The following is a 26,795-nucleotide window of genomic DNA, read 5'->3' on the forward strand; positions in this document are numbered from 1 at the left end:
TCAAAGACGTTCAAACTAAGTACTTTGGTGGACTGTTAACTTTGAAGCGTCATACCTAATCAATGTTCTGACTTATTGCTAAATTAAGCAGACGACACTTTACCCAAATTTAAATCAAAGTATATTATATCAAATTACGAGCTTCCGAATAACGATTATACCTTAAGCTCGTGCCAGGATTATACTAAACCAACCTGAGGACCTATTGCAATCTAGAAATGCATTGAACTTTTCACAAAGTGTGGGACGAAGTAGGGGGTGGAAATAAAACTCTTCCGACTACTCTTAGAGTGTGAAACTAAAAGGGGCGGAGTTTATACTAGCGATTTCCTCTGGTGATTGGTGGAGAGTACGACAGTCCGAAAACGTAGCCGGGGATGCCTTCAAAAAGGGCTTTCTCTCGAAATCTAGGTCCATATTGTCAGTGACGACATCGAAGAGTAGAGCGGCTATAAAACCTCCGGTCAAGAGATTAGGACAAGCTAAAACCGCTGCAAACCCCAAATCTAAAAAGATATCGCAGAGATCACTCCTCCGAAAGAGACTGTCGTAAAGAACGAGGAAATATACCGTAAACGGAACCCGACCTTTAACGAGAAAAAATAAGTTAGCTTTAGAAATCTTTTCTCTCTCTCACTCTTCTTTCGCTTTCTCTGGAGCAAAATCTTTCCAGGTAAAGTGCTCTTTATCCTTTTTCTTATCTTCAAAACCCGCTATTTTCACCTTTCTTAATCTTATATTGTTCCTTAATGTTAGGTGCCAATGCTATGGTATAGTGTTCGTACTAACCTGTCCTTTACTGTATTTTAGTCAAATTTATTTCGTATTATTTTCAACGTATTTTCCGTGAATTTAGATGTTATGTTTTGTAGTACAGTATAGAAATATTAATTAAACTTTATTGTATTGTATTTTATTTTATGAAGTTTCGTATTTGTTCAACTGTGGGAAAATGTATTATAATTACTTTGTTGAACATTTATTGAAAATTTCTGTTTAGTTTTCTATATTGTTAAACGTATGTTACAGCGTAGTAAAAATTGGTCAGTGTCGGGAACTTTTATGAAATCTTATATTTTTGTTGAATCTTGATCCCCCAATAAGACGTTTGCGAGAAGTTTCTCTGTCCCTTTACAATTAATTAGTCGAGGATTCATTCTCATCATTGCTAAGAATTTGGGAATATCGATAGCATGCATACTTTGTAGCCAAAATTTGTCTGCTAATACTTGTTCTAACACCGATAAAATATGAAGACCGCACTTAGAATTTTAATAATTGTTTTACTTGTGGAAAACTGGAAATGATTATATTTTTCGAAAATAAATAGCTATAAATAATAGTTTATATATATATTTTAAAATGATCACGAAGTATGTGAGAAGAAAAATCTTAGTCTTTCCATCGGTAACACAAAGGAAATATGACTTGCAACGTTGAATTTGAGAAGCATGAAAATCATAAAATTAAAAATACTCTTCTTCATAAGTAATTTCCATATTACAATTAATATAAGGGCACCAAAACTGTCGTATACACCCTTGCCATGCAAAAATGCATTTAATTACCTGGTCTAAACTGTAAAGATCAGTCATCTCGTATGAAAGAGGTGCCTAGGTAATATATCGGCCTCTTAAACGTTTAAAACTACCTATCACCTCATGCTTGAGGACCCTCTTAATGAGCGAAGTACACGAAAGATAAAATTCATCTTAATTATAGTCTTTCCTTCAACGATCCCTAGTCAAGGTTTATCACGTATTAGGCCTTGGTAAATTTTAAAAGTGCATGCTCCCTTTGCCTTGTTTAAGTCATAATTGTCGTGGCCTTTCAAAAATTCTAGATCAACGGGGAAACCATTTTATTATTAAACGTTTAGTCTGTTTTAGCATTATTTACATTTTAAATTCATATTTTAAAACGGAAAATTTGTTAAATGGCTTCACCGTTATCCTAGCAATTCTCAACAGGCCAACTTCGCGTAAAGTACATGTAAGTGATGAAATAAAGGCTTGTAAGTTTTACGGTTTGTCCCGTATGTATGTCTTAAGACATCCTGAGGAGTTAACCCCAAGACGTCCTTACGTGTTATCTCAGTTGGAATATCCAGAATTTACTTGTAGACGTTTCATATCATTACGTGTTCTGTAGCATTGTAGCTTCAATTTGGTACAAACTCCGATCAATTCCAATCATAGTTTTCACCATTACGGAAGTTATCGCAATAATGGAATTGAGTCATTAGATACCCTGTTAATAGAGCAAACTGAGAGTGCCGCTATTATTATTATCAACGGTATATCGAGAGACCAATTCAATTACTAGTCCGGGTCACCTTTTCCCTTTCGGGATCCGACTAATAATGAGAATCTTTCTACGTTATTGGGCTAAGTCTTTCGTCTTTTAACAAGTACAGAGTTCCCATGTTACTGTAGCAAAACCCTAGTTCATTTGAACCCATCTAAAGCTTTCCTTTTAGTGCAAAGTGACGTACGATTGGTCTTAAGTATGACCAGATATCCATTAGGTGAAGTATGCATTCAGTTAGTTAGTTGCACAACCTAGCTCACCGAATCTTTTTAGTTCAGCATAGTTTCGAGATAATTATTATCTAATATAAATAAGACCATATTTTAAAGTCTTTACCTGTTTTACTTCAAATAATGGATGTGGAGTACTGCACGTTTTGTCTCCCATCAGTTTATTCTTATGGGAATTGTACCAGAGATTCTGGTGTACCCCTAGAGCTTAATTTCGAACCCTTAGTTCTCTCTCTACGTGTGATGATAGTTTTAACGTGGTTGTAGCCTGTATACACTATTAAGATTACTGACCGAGTTCTGGGGATACTCTGGTTTTACTCTGGGGCAAACGCTAAATGATTCTAGTGTAGATTGCTGTTAACGACGTCACACTTCCATCGTAATTTCATTAAACTTGGGAGCTAATCTAGATGGCTGAGTGTTTTATGGCGAGGAAGATTTTACTTTTTTTCTGAGTGTAAGCTTGCATTCACAAGCATTTCGTTTAGGACATATTATAAAATCAAGGTTAGTTTTTGTTTACAAGGTTTTTAACCCTAATTGAGTTACAAAATGGTGTCTAATTTTTTTCATGGGAGCTAATAATGTGTAGTAACGGGAGGTTCAACCAAGCATTTAGAAATTAATTAATTGTTGGGCAGTTTCCTACATTTTGAGCCTTATTCCGGATAATTTTTTCTATGGGTGATATTCTGTTTAAGTTCATATTTTGGTGAGGATTAATGCTTTAATTTATAAATGCCTAAATAGGTGCTGCACAAAGTTTTAATCTGTAGCATTCGAGGGGCTAATCACTCTCAGATTCTCTTTAAACGTAATCACCTTCTAGAGAAATTACACGCATACATTTAGTGCAGTCAAAGGTACAGAGTGCTCGCCGATTACCTTGAGTGTTTGGTTCATCTAGCTCGCCTTAAAATTCATGTACTGTATGGTTTTAACTACGAAACATTGCATATCCTTCCGCCTTCATCCTGGGATTATGAGGTTGACAAGAGCATTAGTTCAAGTACATTACTTCAACTTATAAACTTCTAATTTCGTTTAAAATACTTCAAAAATTAATTTCAAGCTCTGATGATTTTTAAAATTAAAAATGTCAACGTAATATCAGATCCTAATCCTAAAAAGAGTTAGCTTATATATAGTATAATTGTGAAATAGTTTTGCACGCTGAACTATTAAGAAATAGCTGTCCCAAATAATCAGTTTCTTTTTCTTCAAAATCTGTTAATGTCAGTTTTAGAAGATTTAAAAACTAGTGATAAAGTCACATTCTAAAATTTAACTTTTTTCTTTAAATATTTTAAACTTAAAATAATATTCTGAAGTGCAGTTCATAATAACGGAAATAGCTCAAGTCATTATTCCATAACACAATGAATATCACAACCCTAAAATATTCTAAAAAAGTGTGGTTCGAAGAGGTATTAGCTACGCGTTGTTCCTAAAAGACTAGAGAGGCATCTGGTGGCGGCGTGTTTCTCATACAGGGGAGTCCCCTGGTGTTGGATTGTCAAAACAAACTGCCCACTGAGATTGCCACCTCTACCCTTAAATATTCTGGATGTGAAAAATTTAAACGAATTAAGATGGCGCCGCAGTTTTTTTTTATTTTTTTTTCTTGCGTGGACCGTGAGGTTACTATAGGCCTGTTTGGTAGACCCACTCTTATAGAAATTATTATGGAGTTATGGTAATATTCAAAAGCGTCTCTGATATTCGAACGAAAAAGGAAGAAGAAAAACACGAATCTCATTACTATTCTAAAAGGGACTCGCCGCGGTTGAGCGTTATTTCAATAAAACAAAATATGGGTAATACTCCCAAGATACACAAATAATGAGTGTATTTTATTCCAAATCCCAGTAGTAAACAGGAGCATATATAGAATGGAATATATGTTAAATATTTCGTATTTAAATTTCAATATTTTTTTCCCTTTGGGTCCAAATGTATTGCTTCTAAAGTTTTTGTTTTTCTTGCAAAGTGGTCATTAATATATTGACTTTTTTTATATCTAATGACAAGTTATTTTGGATTTTTATATTTGGTATCAGGTGATATTGAAAGAATATATGCGTTACGTAAATTATAATTTATTATATTCTGTTAAAAATAAAATTAATAAGAAAATTAAATCAAAATACTGGAATTTTAGGAAAAATTTAATTTGAAAATCGGTACATATTTTAAACTAATTGGCAAGCCAAGGTAAAATATGCATTTCTTATCTATTTTTCCAGTTATAAACTCGAGCAAGATGATCAAGAAATTACTTTATAACATCGCCTATTTGCAAATAATCTTACCTAACTCAATTTTTAATTAAAAATGTTTTGTCTTTTTAAATTAAACGTTTTTATCTTGTTACGATATCGATTCTATTGCCCTTTTAAGACATGCACCTTTGTATAGAATTAAAAATGAAACCTTTGATCTTCGAGACAGTTCCGTTTTGCTAAAAATAGTAACGGGAAATTTCTCCTTTTCACGCAATCATCCTAAGCCTAAATTGATAACCATTAATTATATTTAATAAGAGGAACAATACAGTAAGGTTAAAAGGCTTCGATTGAATTTGCTTCTTCATTTTAAAAATGGGCGTGGTTTTTTAATCGCATTATTAATTGTTCAAATTTTAATTCACGGTTCAGGGAAAGTCTAAATAAGTCAGGAAATTTTAAAAATGTCAGTTAAAATAAGAGAATTTTTAAGAATTAATTTTAGTGCGAGAAATTTCTTAGGTTTATTATACAATCGGTTTATAATTAATATATTTTGAAACGTAGCACGAAGATTTAATTTATGAAGTTAATATTTTTATATAAAGATATACTGTTAATATTGACCAAGTTTGACCTAAAATATTTTATTAGGGAAAATTGTAGGAAAAAGTTAGGGAACACGTAAAATAATCAGGGAATTTGAAAATTTCCTGACACCCTAATTCTTGATTTTTTAAAAAAAATTCCTTAATATTCCAGTGAAATATGTCATAGGTCGTGAACTGCATTAATAAAACCGACAACGAGCCACTTCTTGAAAATTGAAAGAAATTCTACAAAAGAAAAAACAACCTAAAACTACTTGAATTAAATTGAACCATCTCAAGCAGTGGTAGATTTATAGACATTATGGTCCATTTCGTCTAACCAACGATCTATGTAATGTCCGCGCAGCTATATGCCGATGCACAGTACTTGTTGAAACTGAAAGTAGAGATAGAAAACTGTTTTAAAAGTTCATGCGGAGAATCGTAAAAATTTCGTTTAGTTTCGTATAATGGCGTAGTATTCTGAAATTTCAACGGAGATAAACCTAAACGCACTGTGTTAACTCCTTACGTTAAAATCGAAATCTCCTATTGAAACGAAACGGTAGTTTGTGTAGTTGGTCTCTCGAGAGCAATGGGGTTAATGTCGTCCAACCAAACATTTCAAGGATCGTCTGAAGAGTCGCGTTCCTATTTTTGTAGAAAAACCCACCTAGGAATCAGTAAATTTAACAAAGAAACGACTGTTTGTCTATGGGAGTGTCACTTCTTCTAACAATGAATTCTGGCATAGCTCTATTATGTTTATTATTTTGTAACCGTTCTTGGTAAATGGATGCGATGAATTTTCTCATATAGGTGTTTTAAAAACAAATCAATTGGTAATTCTCTGCCATAAACTCGCGGATGGATGTTTACATAAGCGTCTAAAACCTAGACGGTTGAAATTACAGTAGTTTTTGGAAAATGGTAATACTCTGGGTAAATCCTTACGCTAGAGTATAGCGAATGATTTCAGTTCATGCGAAAGAGTTTCCCCTGTACATGCACACCTGTTCTAAATCTTTTTGTGTTCAATACTAGCTTTAAAGAACCAGTGAGAGCGATGCGACTTGAATATGGTCCTTAGCATCATTAATAAGTCGGCAAAGTCGAGTATTGTTAACCCAATGCTCGGTTTACCTTCAACATCGTCCTTTAAATATAAATTTGTTGATTGATACCCTCATCCCATAGATATTTTCAATGGAAAAATCTAATCGATATATTTTTTTTTTGTTTGCATTTTATTTGAACAGAAATCATTTAACCTGCCAAGTTTAACTTCACTCCAATCACAATGAATTCTTCGAAAAACAACGGTGGTTCAGTTACCGCGAGTCTTTTGATGTTGATCTTGGCGTTAGCCGTTGTAGCGGTTGTTCAGAGCATACAGGTAGCAATTGATTAAATATTTAATTATGATTAGTATAACAATTGATGTTTTTATACGGTTAGGCTTAACTTTAGACTAAAGTATAGTGGATAGGGGTTAAATGTTTTTCTAATAATAGGTTGATGGTTCGGGAGTTCCAAACAGCGCTCAAAGTATCGTAAGACAGAAACGTGGATTCCGAAATCAAGCTTTGTCAACGGCTAGGGGTTTTGGTAAAAGGGTTTCTTCAGCGTCCTTATCCCCTGCCGCCGCGGAACTTCTAGGAGAGCTACCAGAGTTTGGAAACTTCGATAATAGCAACAGGTCAGTACTACTTGGCGTAATTGTCAAATTTCATACAATATAATTAAATACGTCAATTAAAAGAATAAGTTTTAAAATATAATTAGCCTCAAACGAATTGAAAATCTTAAAGGTAGCTTAATCAACCTTTGGCCTTTCGAAATCTGTCTAAAATAACCGGAAGCCATGCAGTAAAGTTTCTTGATATTTCCATTCTCGAGGCGATGTTGAAATTGTTTTGAAATATTGTCTGTGGTTATTAGAGAGTTTTAACTTGAAGCCGCGTAGCAATTACGTCATAACTATTTCCAATAAGGTTGGCTCGGGCTTTATCTGTCTCGACTCAAACGTAATTGAAACAAGTTTCAACGATTTACGAACGTACAATTAGTTTTAAGCCTTGGCTTTCAACTCCTATTAAATTTAAGCGAATCCGACCCACTCTAGCGGATAATGTGATTGCTTCTTAACCCTTACCCAAAGGTGGCGACCATTCCAATCAAAGTTAGGCGATTACGCGCCCTTATAACGATTTGAATAAAATTACACTAGCTCCCAATTTAATCGGATTAGACCAGGCTTTTCCGTATCCAAACATTCCTTGGCTTAAAATGTAATTGCCGATATCGCCTATCTTCTCCCCGGCTAATTCTGAAGTTGATTCAAAACGATTACGGAAAATTTGATGGCAGACATCTTTTGATATTGAATTGGAATTTTAAAAATTTTAGCATAAATATTGATTTAACGAGTATTAGAGACTAGTGGTCAGCAAAGAAAGCGGCGTTAAAATGTACAGTTGCTACACCAGTTAATTAATGCCAGCTCTTGAAACTTAGGGACGTTATTCCTAAAGAAAAGTTTATGTCCGCGGATTGGAAAAAGGTTTAGGCCCTATTAATTCTAAGCACTTGAAAGTTAAGTCATGGCCCAACTGTTCATGACTTTAACTTATTTAGATACAGATTAGTGATTCTCCCTTAGTTTCCCCTTTAATTAGCCACTACAAAGGCAAAGGCATTGACGAACTAAGGCGCGAGCAGTCAAGTTTATCACCAAAATGGAGGCTTATTCTAAAGTTTAACCTTTCTATTATTTAACCACGATTTATTTTATTTTCTCTTTTCTTCTTCTCGGGGCTTTGATTCATCCATCTTCATTGCTTTGGTCAATTTCAACCATCCATTCGTCACCTTCAAGAGCCATTCCCGCTTCATGGCTAGCGGAGCAAGTCACTCGAAGTCCAGCATTGGCTAAACTGATCGTTGAGAAAGCTGTCGACGTCAACGGTAGGACTTTTATCTTTAAAGTTTTAGGGTTCTCTACCCTAGTGCAATCTTTTTAAAAGGGGCTCGCTCAGTTTGATTTTGGTTCTATACTCTTTGAAGTCTTTTCAAATTGGAAACCTTTCGTGCCCCTACCCTCATATAAAATTTAAATTCTAAATAGTTCAGTCCTGAGAAGAAAAAAAAAACGAATCAATCAGGGCAAGTTGGGTATATCGGGACTTGTTGAAGGATAACTTATACTCCGTATTGAAACTGTTGCTTAAGATTGTATCTCTATAAATCGCTCACGAAATACTTGGATTAAGTATATAGATACATTGAAGTATACCTTAATATTTAATTTCCTGAAAGGTTAAATATACGATATTGGGATACTAATGTTTTTCATTAATTGATAATGAAGTCTTCATATATTTTTCTATTATATTTCTACCTCTAATAATTTAGCAAGGAGTGTATGAAATCTTTATCTCAGTTAATTTAATATTGGGAATGGTTTTTATAAGCTGGTAGCGTTACTTGTTTCCGGCGAAGTCTTTTGAAACGTGCAACCCAAAGATAGGGGGTTAGAAAATTTCCTTCCACGTTTCCTAACTTTAACCGCACTTCAGGGCTGCCAGAATTTTGTGAAAGCATCTCCTGACTGATCACTGAATCGAACGGAATTGCAAGCTTATCAGTGTGTTGTGGAGAGCGCACTTCACAACAGTCTGGCAACACTTGTTTACACACTATCTGTTATAGTTCTCTCTACAAAAATTTCGAGTTTTACAAAACTTCTCGAAAGGGATAAGTCAATATATTTTCCTGGCGATTGAATTCCTAGTTATTGATTATGGGTGTTAAACCAGTAAAATCCCCTATACTCTCCAATGGTCAGTTTGATTCCACTCTCCCGAAGCCCAAGTCAAAGCTTTCTAGGGAAGGCTTATTTTCTTTCTACAATGTTGTCACATTGCAAAAGGGGTGATAATGGCGCAAGGGATTAAGGGATTTGAACACATCTTTCCAATTGAGACAAGCTAGGCGACATATATGGGACAACAACAACGCTGACCCCTAGAAAACATAAAACTATATTGCAAACTTTTTCTAGGCTATATTTAGTAGCTTGTAGTTTGTACTTTAACTCCGCCTCTTCAATAAACTGTCAGTTGGTTCTGGAGAAGAAAAAAAATAATAATTTCGACCTAAGACCCAAAGGACCAGCCTGCCTTGATCCACAATTATCTAGTACTAACCTTTGTGTGAGAAAGGGGCTGGTAATTCCATTGGGGAAAAAACAAAAACTTGGGGATTATGACAAGGTTTGAGGGTTGTAACCCAGCTCTAATGTTCTTTTTTTTATTGGTATTGGTAAGATTAACGTACCAATGAATGGCTTTGTACTTCTCACGAGTTGATACTTATATACTTGTAATTTAAACCAAAGTTGCCTTTTCCTAATAACTATATTACAAATAAGTTTATAAGATATGTTCCATAAGTATGACACTACCTATACTTCGTAATGGTAGAGACTTACTGATATCTAGTTCTAGAACGACTACACGCGGTTTTGAAGTGCACCTTCCTATTTAGTCTGTACTAAGTCTTTGACAGCGTCTCACCAGGCGTTGCTTTACAAGAATCTATGACCTACGTCACTTCATAACAAGCTCCAGTTTGTAACCAGTGACAAACTTATATGGAACATATCTTATAAACTTATGATACTACTAACACTCACTAACAACAACACCTTTCTTTCTGTCTCTTTAACCCTAATTCAGGTGATGGTATGATATCTCAAGAAGAACTCTATCAAGCCCTCTGATTTTCTACGTCGCATCGTCTCGCGCAAGAAATCAAATTGTAGATTTTTTTTCCATACTAAAAAAAACAAAAAATGAAAACTCTTTGTTGAACACATATCATCTTTATTTAAAAAAAAGATATGCGCGGAAAGTGGAGAATAAATCCATCCTTTTTTGAATTAAAAAAATTGAAAAATTAAAAATGGATTTTCTTCTTGACTTTCCTTTTAAAGAGTTAAAATAAAAGAATATTTAAGTAGTTTAAATAATTAATAGTTATTAATAATAATTAATCATTACGTGTATTAAAGTCTAACACGAGTTGACGGAGTTGATTCTTTTAATTTTTCTTTATGAGAACACGACGTGTAAAACCAGGAGGTATAACAATACATAGCCCTGAAACATCAGATTGAAATAAAATGCCTCTGAAAAGAAAGTTTCTTCTAAAAATCTACTGGTTTTATTGTTGCTTAAATAGCGTTCACCACGAGGGGCTACTCACTCATTGTAATCGTTGTGATTACTAAAAATCAACTGAATAAAATTACACTGAGAGTGAACAGCCCCTCGTCGCACACCTATAAGCATTAACTTCCCCACTTAATATTTTAATTTTCTTACTAACATGTTTATTTTCATACTAAAATATAATCTTTTTTTTAACTAATACACTAGATTTTCATTCTAATAAGTTTTTAACTAGAGAAGGGCTTCCTACTTAAACAACTTAATTTCCTATTTATTTTTAAGTTAATTACACTCTGTAATTAACTTAATTATCTTGGGCTTCGACATAATGAATGATAGACGATAAAAATAAAATCAGGAGTCAATAATATTTCGAACAATTTATTCTTATAGTACAAAGATTTTACACTGAACGACGCTAATGTTTAGTTACTTAAACTTACTCTCTATTAAGTTAATTACATAATAATTTTCACTATACATTAACTTGTTCGGAACTCATTATCATATCATATATCGTGGAATGATAGCTTTTTAATTGTACAAACTAATATATCTATTCTTTAGTTATGGTACCATATACGTTTTGCAGTATCGTATATAGATAATATATATATATATTAGATTCTAATATTTATAAAGATCACCAAAATAATCACATTTTATTTTTATCTTTTTTTTATTATAATATATGTGCTAAAAGATATATTATCTTTACTCTATTTCGAAATATAACCGCGTTTTAAAAACCTTATAGTTTTATAATACATTTTTTTCGAAATATTTACATTACATATCTAGTCACCAAAAATACGTTTAACAGTTAGTTAGTTTTAATATCTATCGTATTCCAAAACAGGCATTATCATTATTTAAAATATATTTAATTTAATATAACGATCTTGCTTTTTAGTTAGTTATTTTTATTAATTAATATTAGTTACGTTAATTAATATTCTGATTCGCCATTTCAATTGATGTCACGCGCAGTCTCGCGGCGTCAGCCTTGAACTAATTATCTTCAATTAAGTTACTCGCGTATTTATCTTTAATCCCTCGCGCTTAGTTATCAATCGAAATGGCCTATTTTTATTCCCCAGTAAATTGCCTACGATAAGTACTAATTAAGGTATTTCCCAAACTAAGTCATTTAAAATTATCTTTCTACCCGTTTTCATCAAATCACAAATTCATACCAGTTAGTAAACATATCACTCTCACTTAGTTCCAGTACAAATTCGCCTTTTTTAATAGTTTTCCTTTCTTAATTACTTAAAAATATAATTATTTTGAGCCCTAAATTATGTATAATTTCTCTCTTAACATTGCAGTATAGTTATACAACTATTCATCTAGTATTATATCACGTTTAGCGCAAAGATTTTTGGACATTTTTATATGGTATAACCAACCCCCCAGAAAGACTACATTTTGCGCATCGTATATATTTTTTAAGGGCAAGAAATATTAAGTTAACTTAAATCATTTAAAATTACTTCAAACACGAATTAATTCAAGTACAAGGTTTGTAAAATTACCCGCGGAAAGGCATATGTATATGTAGATTTTAATGTCAATATTTAATTTGAGATTTAAATTGGATTTAATTGAGATTTGGTTTAGAATAGATTTTTAGGAAGACAGCTTTAGAATGGATATATTTTGACAAAGGTTTATTATTATATATATAAATGCTCTGAAGGGTCAACAAATAAAGGTGAGAGGTCAACATTATAAGGTTCAATGTCATTGGATATACATTTTGACGAAGGTTAATTGTAATATATATAAATACTATTAGGGGTCAATCATTTAAGGTTAAAGGTAAAACTTTAAATGAAATAGACTTTAAAAAATTAACACATACTGAACGGCATAAAATCAAAGTAACTATTGTGTAATTAATTACGCGCAAGAGCTGTTGATTTAACATTTCACACTTAAAGATCTCATCTTGTCATATTTTATCAATAGCTCTTGCACAAAACTATAGTTCTGTTCACATCAGATCAATTTTAATAATAACTTTAATTGTAATTGGGGGTTTAATCACCGACCTTAAGTTCTTCAAAAGGATCATGGTGATCCATGGCATGAACTGGGGTAGAAGGGGTCGAGTCACCACCTTTTCCCTTAACTTGACGCATGGCAGAATGGACTCTGAAATGTAATATCGTCTCTAACGGGTAGCCGTGGTAGTTGTGCCTAAAAGGGTTAAAATTCGTGGTTTACAAAAAGTTTTTCTTTTAAATGACCCAAAAACAAGATGACCTCGGCCATATTACAGTTTTGCTAGGCCAAATTGGTCACACCATAAATTGGGGAAGAATGGGGGAAAGGCGACCAGCCGCAAGGGGGTGGAATAATATTTTCACAGCTCTAAAACGCGCAAAACTAAATGGCCGTAATAACAAGGTAAACGAGACTGCATTAAATGGCTATTTTAGTCTTTTTTAGTCTTAAAACGGGTGGTTATAGTTAAGGTAAATTTACCTGGAATTATCCAAGAGTGTTCTCGCTTCCAACAGCCTTCCTTCCTCTAACTCTATCAAACCAAGTTCAAACATGGCAAAAGGAACTAAATACATATCGTCTTCAATCATTTTCTCACTAGAAAAAATAAATTGCAAACTCGGTTAGTTATTTCCCTTAGTTCCTAGGCCTAAATGGCAGGTAATGCATCAAATATCTTTTAATAGCCTATAGTGAACAGGTTTAGTTGTTATGTTATAGTATTAATACACCATACTGGGTGTAACGAGGAAAATGTTTTAGAGTTATAATAGGCATATATAGTATGAAATTAATACTGTAGAGCACTCCCCGTGCTTAGAAATTAAGATATCCCAAACTTTCCCTGTAATAGGGGCTTGGGAAATCTGTCATAATGTTGTTTCCTTATTAGTTGTATCAGGAACAAGACCATAAATTTATATTAAAGATAAAAAATAATATAAAATCTTACTTTGACATGATTTGTTTGAAGCAATTTTGGGCTTTTGGAACGTTCCTCAAATGTTTTAAACACATCCCTCGTAGTAACAGGGCCAAGCAGAAATCTTCAACATTTTCTTCCGTTGCTAATTAAAATAATTAAGCAATTAATTTATTATTATTTCCATCAAATCATTAACTGTGGCATTGAAAAATATCGAATATAAAAGCATTGTTATTTTGACAAGCTAGGGGTACATCAATTGTTATTCTTAGATTCGCTTGAACGAGTTCGGAGATCTTGAAAGGATTCAGCGTGTTTCCTTTCAATTTCATAACCATAAACAATTTATGGAGAAAATGTAATTGTGGTTTTAAAAATTATCTTAAATTTAAATTATCTTTAAGTATATATAATTTAGTTTACAATATTCATAATTTTTATTTTAGACAAAGTTTCCCTGAGTTAAGCTAAAATTCATTTTGGATTTCAACCGAAGGGCTAGTAACATTGACCCCATTTATAACAAACGAGGAAAATTTTTAACTTTTAATTGATTAAATACAAACACGTTTCTTTCTATAATCGCGTGTCAAGAAGTAAAAGAAACAATTACAATTGAGAATCATTTAAATTTTGAGAGTGAACTTTTACATCTCTGATCGTGCCAAATTTACAAGTACAAATTAAGCCTCAAATGACCGCCCCCCCTAATGTATGTACTTGGTGCTATCGCGTGATACACGTGTTTTCACTCGACAGAACATTTTGAAAGGGAAAATTTATAAAATAAATCTTACGTTCTTTTCCTTCCGTTGGTAAGGTGGTATCCACTAAATTTAGAATCTTTTTGATGAGGTCCGGTGCGTTACCGATCATTGGAAAACTGTTCCACACGTACATTAGTTCCTGCGGAAATAAATACAACAAGAATTTTTAAGATTAAAATTAAATAAACATGGTTATTTTATAAAAGTTTATAGACTCTATTTTATTTTTTGAATCGAACAATATTTTCCCAGAAAAGGACATTAGATAATATTGTTATTAGTTCTTAGATTTAAATATAAATAAATTTTATTTGTCGATTTGAAAAGCTTGGTTTTATTTTTTATATTTAATTTTCCATTTAAAAACCGGTTTTTTTCGGTGAAAATTATGTGCCAAACAAAGGTGAAAAGCTTCAATCTTAATATATTCATCGCGATAAGTAATCAGTCAAAGATCTTTAGACGTAAGTAGGACAGTAAATGGTTAAAAAATACCAGTTGAAACTTACCAAAGCCGGAAAGATGAGTCTACAGTTTTGAGCGTAGTATTTGTTAGTTTTTCTAACTACAAATTTCTCAATGGGAAGAGACTTCCCTGCCAGTCTTTGTTTCAGCGTAGGTACTCGTCTAAAATGACAAATTTACACTAATTAATTTAAACGACAATTGACTAGCAGTTATTATATTAAAACCACGTACTTATATAAGGTATCAATTTCATCCATTAATTCGGGTTTTCCTTCTATGGCCTGCATATACAACATAGTACCGTATACGTATGTATAAACCGCAGGTGACCATCGACACTCCTTTCGGAGTGTGTTCGAACTTTCCCCGGAATTGTACCAATCACACTTAAAGCTGGGATGAAGTGACATTTTTGTCATTATAGAGTGCAAATTTAGTCTCAAATTTTAGTCGAACTAAATTTTGTTTAACTTACCTATAACACCACAATAATTCCCAATGACATAAATAATGAAATTGGCGCCATTCGGACTGAGTACTGATTGATTGATGAAATGTAGAGATTGCCTGTTGAAAACAAGTCACTTAGGCTTAAAAAAACCTAAAATATGTAATACTTACACTGTCGATTTTTCCTTGAATTTGCTTTAATCTACCATGAAAGAAAAGCCATAATGCTCCCTATAATTAAAATTGTGTAGTTTAGTAATTTATATAGTTTAAAGTATTTAACTATTGAACATTTTTTTTCTGAAAATCGTCATACCACCGATGGATGATATTACTATACTAAATCGCAGACCATTGAAACTTTGTAAGCAAAATTAGCCATAAAGGGGCAAATAAGACCTACGTTCCGAGGCACATTAATATTAAATTAATTCAATTCTGTGATTAATGATAATTTATAACTGATAAGGGATCATAAGGCGTACGGCAAGCTTCTTTCTTTCAATATTACATAATTTCCCAAGCCTGTAATTTTCCATACCTATTCTTCCGTCGGCAGTACCGCGTTTCCCCAAACAAAATAAATGTTCCACACACAATAATAAAAATTTGATAATTACCTTTGGATATTTTGGCAACATTTCCCTCAAAATTTGTTCACACCCTTTGATATCTCCATCACCATTCCCTAAAATATTTAAAAATTAATTTTTTTGCATTCCCTTAATTAATTAGTCCATAATTAGTGATATAAATAACGTACCGATAATGTATGTGACCATAGTGTGATAAGCGACTAATATTAGGGCGCACAAGGGTGACCGTATACCATCCCTTAGGTTATAGCCTTCTTCTAAATCTTTTATACCTAATGTCTGTAAAAAATTAAAATAAACATTTGAATAAGTTTATTGGAAACCTAAAAAACTTAAGTTTATTGACCCTCAAAATACGTAAATCGAATAAATTAAAAAAAGAAATGAGGTTATACCCTATTTCCTGAGAATCCAATAAATTCTAATAATTTAAGAATTCGGGTTGGTAGTTGTGAAATCATCTAAAAAAGAATAATAAAATGCGCGATATTTGATTAAATTACAATTAAAGGGAAATGGATAAATAATAAATATTAAACAATGATTTGAAATGAATTGAGAAAAGCGGCTCGCCCTTTCCGCTGTAAGTGTGGTTTAGCTATTTGAATACTGCAGCTATTATTTTTCCCCAGCTCGCCCAGATGAACTAAGCATTTAGAAGTTCCATAAAAAATCTAAATGAACAGCAAAGTCCCAGCGGAATTTTGAAATATGTTTTAGGAAAATTTGATTTTTTTTTTTCTATGGAGATTTTGATTTCTAATTTTTTTCGCGCAGATTTATGATTCCCATAGGATTTTATGGGATTTTTTTCCTCGAAAATCTGTGATTTTATAGAATTTTATGGGATTTTGTCCATGAAAATATAGGATTTTATGGGATTTTGTCCATGAAAATATAGGATTTTATGGGATTTTTTCCTCGAAAATCTGTGTTTTTATAGAATTTTATGGGATTTTGTCCATGAAAATATAGGATTTTATGGTATTTTCGAAATTCAGTTAGGGGGACTAGCGAAAACCACTATAAATTATAGAGGTTATTAACCCTACTTATATAGCCTAGCCCCTTGTATATTTATACATAATTCTGATAATAATTCTAAACAAATATACGGCAATAATTTGGAATATTATTTACCAGATTGAATGCGCCAACTCCCATTTTAACTCCACTCTCAAAATGCTGCTTTCTCCAGGTATTTTCCCAGCTTCGAGCTTCTAATATCAGCATGCATTCTCTATATTTCGTCAAAAATAAATAATTTTAATCGTAATTATAGGTAAAATTGAAATAATACGATATATGCAAAATTATACACTGTCAGGGAAAAGATTCGGTATAAATTTATTTTAAAAAGTATTATTTTAAAGTATTGTTTGGTATAAATTGAAACTGTAAAAAAGATATAAAAACCCTAGAATATGTATCTGTGTTTTTAAGCCGTTTGACGTTTTTGTGATGCCCTAAATTTTGATTTGGAGAATGGGTTTCGAAAAGAGATGTGTGTTATTTTTATATTTGTTCGTTTTCTTTTCTGAACATTTTTAGACGTGTATTTATCTACAATGTATCTTTCTTTATACATAAACCAAATCTCTTCCTTGTGCAAGTAAAATGTTAACGTATTTAAACTACTTTGCTTTGTAGGTACAAAAGATTATTCCCATATATTAATGCCAAATTAAAGCTCTTAAGTTTTTAGATTGCAGTGTTTTAGGGATGACCCCTTAGTTAAATTATAAATCATTGTCTAAATCAGTTTCTTAATTAAATTTAAGGGGTCATCCGTAAAATACTCCATCCAATCTTAACTCGAAAACAAAGGCCCCTTGTGGAAAAATGGAGATAGAAGTTACATTTTAAACTCAAAATCGATTTCCCAAAGAACATCCCCCTTAAATTATGGAATGCAGACTTATCAGAAACACCCTGTACATGCAAATACATAAAAGTGGTTATCATACTTGTAGGAGTTATAACAGGAACGTATCCTCAATCCTCCTTTCACGAAACTGACCAAACTTTGATCCGATACAAAGGTCAAAAGGGCGATTAGTAAAAGACATTCGGCGTAGCATAATTCCGCATGAACTTCCTCTGAAAAATAATATTACATCAAATGTTATATTCTTGGCTTAACCGTAACCCTAGCAACGTTAATTCCTAGCCTATGTAACAGTTTGGTTTTCGTGATGTTAAATAAAAATTTGGAAACCAGTGAACTGTCAAATGCACCATGATATGTTAAAAAAAAAATAATACCCGCTACAATTTAACATTTTAGCTAAAACTTCCGCGAAGTTACAAAAACTATTCGGTAACCAGGAAATAGTAAAATATACTTCCCCAAATATATAAGCATAAGCTTACTTAAGCTGTGAAGTATAATGGCTAAAAAAACGGGGACAAAAATCAAGGTTGGGGTGTTTTCTATACGTTCCCATATATACAGGCCATGAGAACATCGTGGGCAATTGTGGCGAAACGTTATTGAAATAGTTTGTACCAACCAAGAACCCAAATAAGATCTAAGAACATATGAAAAAACATGAACATAGGTCTCTTAAACTGATGATTTGCTTTGGGTCTATTATCAGAGAAAACCTAATTAGAGGGAAGATGCTGCGTTGATAAAGAGCGGTTACTGCAAATAATGAAGGGTAACTTTTCCCAACGTTGCCCACGGAATTCCCAGGATCTAGTATAAGTTTAACGATTAACATTTAAAGAAGATAAGATCTCTTCCGCGACAAAGAAGGGAAACTGTTGAGTTTTTAGGACAATTTTGGGTGTTATTTTTCTTTTCTTTCTTTAAAAATACGAGTCAAAGACACCGCTTTTGTTTTGAGTAAAATTTATGTTAATACCTTCGGTATAGCAGTTGAAATCAACACCACGGATTAATCGTGTGACGTAGGCCATAGCGTTCCTGCGCCTTCTACTATTACACACATCAACCGCTTGGTGAAGAGCTTCTAAAGCTGCTTCTATATCACTCTGCAAATAAAACGTTAACAGATATAAAAATAATTGCGCAATCAAGCTTTTATAAGGGATATTAAATCTGATATGGCGGTCATAAAAGGTCATAATCAACAATCTTGACCTTAATTAAATACTAATGAATACGGAATTTATAAGGATTTAATACTAGTGTCGTAAAACAGCGGGAGAAAGTGTATTGGTTACATTTAAATAAAAATTTTGGCCTATAATGTTTTTAAAAATTTTTATATCTTATATGTATATTTAATCCTTTCTACCCATACTTATGGAGAGTATTATAGGCTTATGGTCATTTCGGAATAAGCTACTCTATACATAGTTTACATCCTAGGAGGATCCATACCATTTACACAAGGAGGGCCGACTCCCTAGGTGAGTCAAAAGCCAGGCCTCCTTTTGCAAATGGTATGAATCCTCCTAGCCTGTAAACTATTTATAAAAGAATTGTAGTCTTGAGGCAACTTGTTAAAATGCGTCCGAGGGGCTAATCACTCTCAGAATCAATTTCTCGTAATTATTTAAGCACTGTAAAGGGTAGGAAACTTAAAGATAAAAAGTAATCCCTTTTGTACAGTGATGTTCACCGATTACTAAAAGTGAGTGGCCCCTCGAATGCTTCTGAGAGACTGAGACGCGCGCGAAAATTCACTTTAACAAGTTGGGTGTGCCATTATAAAACCTTATTTATTCAGATGATGTTTATTTCAGTAAAAAAAAAAAGCTCAAATAATTTAATGATGATAGAATGCTTCAGGATAATCAAACCAACTTAATTTAATTACACGAATTAATTAACTTATTCCAACTTACAGCTTCTAATGTTAATACAGCTTGCATGAAAAGTACGGTTCCTTTTCCTAATGCATGGTACATGCTAACGTGAGACCTGAAAAGACGTTCATTTTTAAAGTATAAACTGTATATTTTGATATAGATAATTGCGTTTCCGTCTATAGCTTCAGGATATATGCTTAAGCTTAATTAGGTAAGACGGAAATGTTTACAAAAATAGAAATAGAAATGACAGGGGGAAAAGGGTAAATTTAGATACAGTTTTTTGCAACTTTGTTTTTATAACCTAACTTATGGGTTCGGGAAGTGAAAGAGTGGGTTATTTTTATGTGTCTTAAATGTCATATAATTTTGACGTGGAAACTCGTAATAGACTCTTTAAAGTCTGGTGTGTTCACCATCTTGTTTTACTAAAGGCCCTTTGAGACGAAACAACGTTTTGACTCATTTAGATGAGTCAACTTGAGTTGTGTGAACAGAAGTTAGACAAGATAATTTTTCGTTGACTCAAATTTTGGACTCGTCTATTTCAGTTAAAAGTTTTATCGTCTGAAGAGGCCTTTAGAAGGAACATTCATGGATATGTAGATAACAACAAAGACGTAAATAATACTTCAAATAATACGGACCACATTTGGTAGTGGACTGGTAATTTTGAGCCTTATCTAAAGTCTTTGTTGTTCAATGTTCCTTTCGTCGTAACCCTTTATCAAGCGCCCCCTTTTAAATAGTGTATATTATGACATATTTTTAATTAATTTTTAATAATTACCATTGTTTCATGAGTGTCATTGCATCATTAAAATGATTATTTAGAAATAAATCTAATGCTTTAGCGGCGGCTTCAATTGAGGCATCCAATCCCGGGCAAGAACCTTTATCAGGCGGGCTATGTACATAAAATATTATCTACAGTTAGGAGACGGATAACTGGCGGGAAAATTTAAAATTTGGCGGGAAATTATTAATTGGCACTTACTGCGAATAACCCTCCACCGCATCTTCGAACGTCTATAACAAACAATTTTAATTATCATAAATTATGAATATTTTAAATTATTGTCGGTTAAAAAGACTTCACAACGCAACCTAGCAATTCGATTAAAATCCCGCGTTATCTCGCTCCCGCCTTCCCCAGCGTATTTCGTTATCTAATCCCTGAAGCTTATCATAAGCTTGCCCCGAAAAGGTCCCCTCTGTAACTGTATTATACATTAGGATTTATACGCCTACACCATAACAAAATCGATCGAGAAAATCTAGAGTTTCGCTTCGCGCATTGAATATACAGTATAGGCGTTTATTATTTTGATTTTAATTTGATTTTAACGGGTTAAGAGAATTCTAAGGGATAGCACCGTTATCTTTTATCTCCGTTACAAACGCTTAGAGTTAAAGAGAGCGTAATATAACGGTACTTCCTGTCTCAGAAAGATTTCAAAGGGTCCTTACCTCATCGTCGCTGTCGCCGGCTGCCATTTTAGAGTGTCCGTTAAGAGCAAAATTTGAGGACATCTGCTGGTCGCTGCAGTCCCTAAATACAACGTCCTCCATATTCAGATGATCTGATTCTACGATACTCCTACGTCGCACGTAATAAAAACAAAAGGCGGGAATGATTAAAATAACGCGACGTTTCGTTCAATTTGACGCGCCTTTAATGCTGAGTCTCCAGGAAGCAACCTTGGAATAATTTAATTTTGCTCCAGGTATTGCTTGACAATACCTGTGCCCGATTGAAATTTATTTGGCAATTGTCCCTTGACAAAATTTTATTTTAATATTAAATGTGAACACGTTATAAGTTTACTCAGAAATAATAAATAAAAAATTATTTCTATAAACTAATTTAGAAAAGCATTAGAGAATTAGTATTAGTACCAAGATACGGGGAACGATGTTTCGTTAAAATTTGACGGGGACTTTTACGAGTTAAGTCTAATTTGAAATTTAAATTTAAATCACGAGTAATTGATCTCGTGCCAAACTTGAAAATTCTTACGTCTGGAAGTTTTCGCGCACGTTTTTCTTAAACTCTGTATTGACGAGCTGCCCCTATAAGCGGTTTTCATTGGTGTACCGATTGAATTATTTATAGAAAATACAAGCACCTATTCCTATTGTACCGTAGCACTACGAATGGTATACAAGTTTTGAAAGAGTTAAGAAAAAATATTTAAAACAACTGACCAATTTAGAAATTTTAAAACTATACTACTATTCCAGAAAGTCCCAAAATGTCCATAACAAACCAGTTTTCGAAAAATTATAGAGGCCGATCACAGAATAAAGTTATTTTAATTGCAACAATGGGTTACCAAATTTAACACACCATAGTATGGGCACGTGCAGTAAACATTTTAAAGTTTTAAAAATAAATGTTTTGATGTTTTGTTCAATTCAAGCGAAAGTTATTGATAACAAAAGTAGTTCTTTATCAAAACAATTCTTTTCTTCTGATTTATGTTTTTAGTATTATAAAGTGCACGAACCAATTAGACTAAGAAATACTTAACTATGCATTTTAAGAAGAAAATAGACCTAACGATACATTTCTTAAAACTTTTAAATATATACATTTACTTAAGAAATAATTGGGGACATAGCAAAGCGCCAAGAGAGTACACGGTGCTGTTATCTCCGAAAGATTTGACCGTGAAATACAATCTGGGTCATTCCCCAGATTAAGAACTGAAAACTTAGAAAAACACTCTAAATACGAAAAAGCGTTGGTGGAAATTTTAAAAAGAAACACGTTTCAAATGAACTTCGTTGAAAGAAAGCGGCTACCATAGCTTTTGATTACAAGGCTCTTCAATTTCTTAAAGTTAAATCAAACCGATTAATAGTTAAATTTTTAAAATCCCACACTTGATTTTACGTAAATATTTCCTTACTTTAGAGCGCAATTATTTTATGTACAGAAAAAGGCGGAACAAACTCGACTTAAAGACCAAATAATTTGTTATTAATTAATTTTACTAGATAATAATTAAGATGTTTAAGACTAACTGGAGCGTATTGAACACCGACTGTGTTTGGGACTGCACCGTACCACTTTAACATAAGTTAAGATAAACAATACAACCCCTTGTTCCACATTCTAATCAAAAGAAATGTTTTGATATAAAAATTGAGCATTCAAATGGGAGATTATCTTTTAAGCGAATTTATGTCAAACATTTTTAAAATAAGAATTTTTTTTAAATTTAATGGTCAACAAAATTAAATTGAAGAAAATTATTGTCAGTTAAACAGTTTGTGACCCTGCTTTACGGGGTTACTTAGCTAATTGAAGAGAAACTCGTTTCGACTTTCCTGTCATGATTTAAATGATAAATCCCTGGGAAACCATAGAAGCTAAAGGTCCTTCTCAAATAGCTAACCCATCTTGAGTTTATTTAAATCAAAGACTAAAATAACTAAATGTGTCGTTTAAATGTATGAGAAATTCAAAACGAGACATGAATATTAAAAAAAGTTAAGTGATATTATCATAATTTCAAGGAAAAATAAACTTTCTCATAAATTAACGATGAATTATCTCAAGTACTGTACCTTCAGGACTCCGGAGAGTGATTTAGTTTACCTTGTTTTGAAGCTAATAATTGTCAAATCCGACCCCGATGCGGAACTTTTTAAAGTTTATTATTTTATTTTAGAAATGCTTTGAAAATGTTTTTATATTTTTAGCAGTTTATGGGAAGGACATAACTAACACTGACATGATCTAAGGCCTGATTATCACTTGACAAGATTTACTGAATTATCTCTTAACTAATACAATTTAACGTGCAAAATACAAAAATTTATTGTGATATACTAGTATTGGAAACTATCCATTTTTCGAACGCTTTGTACATCAGTTTTTAAATTCAAAGTACAATACAATACACACTTTATTTTAAATACTAAATGGACTGGCAATCTACCTTGAACAAAAATGTACCCGTTTGACTACACTAGCTGTTTTAGTGAAATTGTTAGGAATTATATTTAGAGAGCAATACAACTGCTTCTTTGTGATTCATGTTATGTTTTATTGAAATACCCCGAAATTTCGAATACAAAAAATATCTATAAAATCCGCTTACCGGTAGGTGTTAGGTGTCCTGCATGGTGAGCAGATAGCTACTGGTGTAGCCATGATTCACACAAAAATCCACAATCAAGATAATTGCGAATTTAATCAATTTTATATCGAAAATATCACTTTTCCGATGCCTTATAATTCAATTCGGAGTTTCTCCTTCGACAAACCACAAACTTCTAAACACTCTATACTAAACCGGCGATCGATTGACCCGAAAAAATTACGTCACTAGCTCGAGAAAAACTGAGTTAAAAACGTGAAAAAGTTGGAACGAGCTGTGAATCTTCGTTCTAGAATAAGATGTACAAATTTAGCACGAAACTAGAACGAGATAGTATTTCCCCCGTCTTTCTCCGTTGGCGACCCAACGCGTTATGTTGTGTAGTTAATGTATATTTTTTATAACGCAGTTACTTCCTCGCGCTGAAGAGCATTGAGGCCATCAACTTATGCCTTCTGGGAAGCCACGAATTCTGTAGACTGTTATCCCCCGTTATTCCCCTTGGTTTCCTTTCTCCTAAGTCGAAATAGCGTGTAATTAGAACCATATTTTAATTTTAGTACGCGGGGCTTGTGTGGAAAAGTATAGCATGGTTGTTTATCACCTTGAAATATCAGCACCTGTAGAAATAGAATCTAGTTTATCAATAACATTTGGTTGTAGCGAAATACGATGAAGTTTGTCGTACTTAACGACAATTCAAGGTGATAGTTGTTATTGACATGTTTTACTTCGCTAGGATTATTTAAAACCTAGGCGCGTGTTAGCTTTTGACCGTTTGACCATAAATTAATACTGTATGCTAATAAAAATGTCTTTGTGACGTCATGATATAGGGAAACGTATTCTATATCCAACTAGTGTCACATTTATGCGACTTAGCTTATACACTGATGATTGCCTTGCACCAGCCACTAATGCATCTAATTTTAAAACATTCAGTAAGCCTTTGTTTAGCATTTGAAATTTGGCGCGGTTTAACAATTCAAGGTGCATTCACATGATATGTTGAGTACCATTGGTGGTAAGGACGGTTTTATTTATACAGATTATATAACAGACTTGACGAAATAAATGAAAGTATTTGCTTATTTCTTAGCCCTGTTTAAATGAATCCAAAGTATTTAGAAAAGAGATAGTGAAGAAGTATGCATATCAACTCAATACTCAAAGAATGTTCATGAATCTCTTATTATCCCTAAGTTCTGAAACAACAAAGGGAAACTTAAACTACCAACAACAAAAGGGGGAGGAAAATTTTGTAAAGTAAGACTTAAATAAGGGTGTTAATTAAAGCAAAATTTATAGAAACTCTTAATCAGAAAAATCATTGTTTTTATTAAATCACAGGTGTAAATTGACAATTTTACTTAAGATTTATTTTGGTTTATCAACAGTTTTTGACAGCTCTTCTTGCAAAAACGCAACCTGCTTTGATAGTTCATCTCGCGCCTTAATAATATTGAGAACTCTTTCTCTCAAATTATTTGGGCTCAAATAAGCCAGTCCTCTTTTAGAACACTCATTAGTTTCCAAAATCTTTAAAGGTTTAGATACATCATCTTCATCAATTTCAATTTTAATTTTTTTATTATTACGGTACATAAACCTTTCCTCCCAATAAAAGCACTTCATACAAATGTTCTTGGATTTACATTGGCCAGGTTTGATTAATTTGGAACAGTGTGGTGACTCTAACCGATAAAAAGGAACATAAAGTGTTTTCAAAGATGTTGGCTTCACAGATCCAGGTAAATTAAGTTTTAGTTGTTCTTCTGTAAAACCTTCGCATAAACGATAGTGTCCATAAGATGATACCTTTTTAAGTAAATTCATTAATCCTGGATTAACTGTCCAACATGGTACTGGTTCTTGACCCTCTGAAGAAAAACTTCCTGGAGTCTGATTTGGTTCAGTTTTACAGATATCTTTTAGTGGCGATTTAAATTCTATTACAGGCTGAATGTTTTCAATTTCTATGCCAAACACTTGAAGGCTAGCTTTTAATGTACATCCCGAAATAACGATTCTCACAGGATTTGGGTAACAGTTTAATTCTTTCCACTTTAACTCCGATTGGGTATCCCTTAGCAAAGGCTTAGGGTTTATGGGAAAATAAACGTGCATTTTACGCGTTATTACAATAACGATTTTTTCCGACTCTTCATTACAAAATGATTGTAATTCTAAATCATCTATTTGATTAACTGTAACTGTAATTGCTGTTTCTAAAATTTTAAAATGAGCATTTACATCTAAATCCGAACACTCCGTCGTCTCCTCCATTTTCATTATATAAACTTGAAGAAGCAGACAACCTTGACTACGTCACTACGGATACGGAAGTACAGTAGTACGGAACTACGGATAGTAAAGGCAAGGATCTAGGGAGCCTTGGTATTATTGGTAAAAGGAAATGGAGAATGGGGTACTACATAGCAGTCTGGGAAATAAGTATTTTTTAACAATAAGTCACCGTCACCGAAACGTACATGTTTTCGAATTTTTATACGCATAACTTAATAAATTATGCAAATTAGCTCTGATATGGCTCTAATCATAGCTTTGACTGCATTTAATTCTCTGGTCCTCTTTCATAGTTGATTACAATTCGCATTGCCACGTAAAAACAGTCTTAATAAAACGTCTTAAAAAAGAAAATGTTTTTAGTTGTGACCAAAAATGAAAACTTACGACAAAGAACAGCAATATATATTCGTTATTAACTTATTGTTAATCTATTTAGTAAAATTCCCTGACTTTAGGCTATTTTCTGAGTTAATTCTAAGCCATAAACCAAAATAATATCGAAAAAGTGTATATTTTTGTTTATGAATGGCCTCAAATGTTTTATATCCTTTTCAAGGTTACTTTTACGCGACCCCACGTGACTACAAAAGAATTTCCGTAGTAAAAACTTCCGTATTTCCCAGCTTACTACACTTCCCAGTTCCCACTGAGCGCTAGAAGAAAAAAACATGCCTAACCCACTGATAAGGGCTATCCCCCATGAAAGAGAATGGGGCAGGGGCCCCTCTACAAAACAGGTGGCCAAACCCTTTGAAGTTGAAAGGGGGGGAAAAATATGT

General features: G+C 33.0%; 3 protein-coding genes across 5 annotated transcripts; 1 reads left to right on the top strand and 2 right to left on the bottom strand.

The window, feature by feature from the left end:
• Nucleotides 1-428: 428 nt before the first annotated feature.
• Nucleotides 429-10,566, top strand: LOC149654247 (allatotropins-like). The gene is made up of 5 exons (XM_089845186.1): nucleotides 429-673; nucleotides 6,618-6,754; nucleotides 6,873-7,057; nucleotides 8,237-8,325; nucleotides 10,098-10,566. Exons 2-5 carry the CDS (start codon nucleotides 6,659-6,661, stop codon nucleotides 10,139-10,141), a joined length of 414 nt encoding a protein of 137 aa, XP_089701312.1. The 5' UTR covers nucleotides 429-673; nucleotides 6,618-6,658; the 3' UTR covers nucleotides 10,142-10,566.
• A 387-nt stretch (nucleotides 10,567-10,953) lies between these two features.
• LOC149654248 (tetratricopeptide repeat protein 39B-like) lies at nucleotides 10,954-24,240 on the bottom strand. Of its 3 annotated transcripts, none has more exons than XM_089845696.1 (19): nucleotides 23,707-24,240; nucleotides 21,065-21,194; nucleotides 20,592-20,623; nucleotides 20,385-20,501; nucleotides 19,631-19,706; nucleotides 18,682-18,811; nucleotides 17,779-17,911; nucleotides 16,952-17,051; nucleotides 16,207-16,272; nucleotides 15,979-16,090; nucleotides 15,836-15,903; nucleotides 15,387-15,446; nucleotides 15,241-15,332; nucleotides 14,997-15,158; nucleotides 14,807-14,924; nucleotides 14,328-14,436; nucleotides 13,558-13,672; nucleotides 13,086-13,202; nucleotides 10,954-12,797 (listed from the first exon to the last, which is right to left on the bottom strand). In XM_089845696.1, exons 1-19 carry the CDS (start codon nucleotides 23,757-23,759, stop codon nucleotides 12,638-12,640), a joined length of 1,950 nt encoding a protein of 649 aa, XP_089701822.1. In that variant the 5' UTR covers nucleotides 23,760-24,240; the 3' UTR covers nucleotides 10,954-12,637. The 3 variants fall into 3 exon arrangements, with proteins under 3 accessions (XP_089701822.1, XP_089701823.1, XP_089701824.1); XM_089845697.1 differs by lacking the exon at nucleotides 23,707-24,240 and adding an exon at nucleotides 22,510-22,649; XM_089845698.1 differs by lacking the exon at nucleotides 23,707-24,240 and adding an exon at nucleotides 21,803-22,446.
• Nucleotides 24,241-25,024: 784 nt separating this feature from the next.
• Nucleotides 25,025-26,020, bottom strand: LOC149654249 (uncharacterized). Its single transcript, XM_089845700.1, has 2 exons — nucleotides 25,525-26,020; nucleotides 25,025-25,400 (listed from the first exon to the last, which is right to left on the bottom strand). The coding sequence occupies exons 1-2, from the start codon at nucleotides 25,996-25,998 to the stop codon at nucleotides 25,377-25,379; spliced, it is 498 nt and encodes a 165-aa protein (XP_089701826.1). The 5' UTR covers nucleotides 25,999-26,020; the 3' UTR covers nucleotides 25,025-25,376.
• Nucleotides 26,021-26,795: the final 775 nt, after the last annotated feature.

This window comes from Phalangium opilio, unplaced genomic scaffold (assembly GCF_054372755.1).
Source record: "Phalangium opilio isolate 3A_F unplaced genomic scaffold, DU_Popi_V2 ptg000079l_1, whole genome shotgun sequence".
NCBI classification, from domain to species: Eukaryota; Metazoa; Arthropoda; class Arachnida; order Opiliones; family Phalangiidae; genus Phalangium; species Phalangium opilio.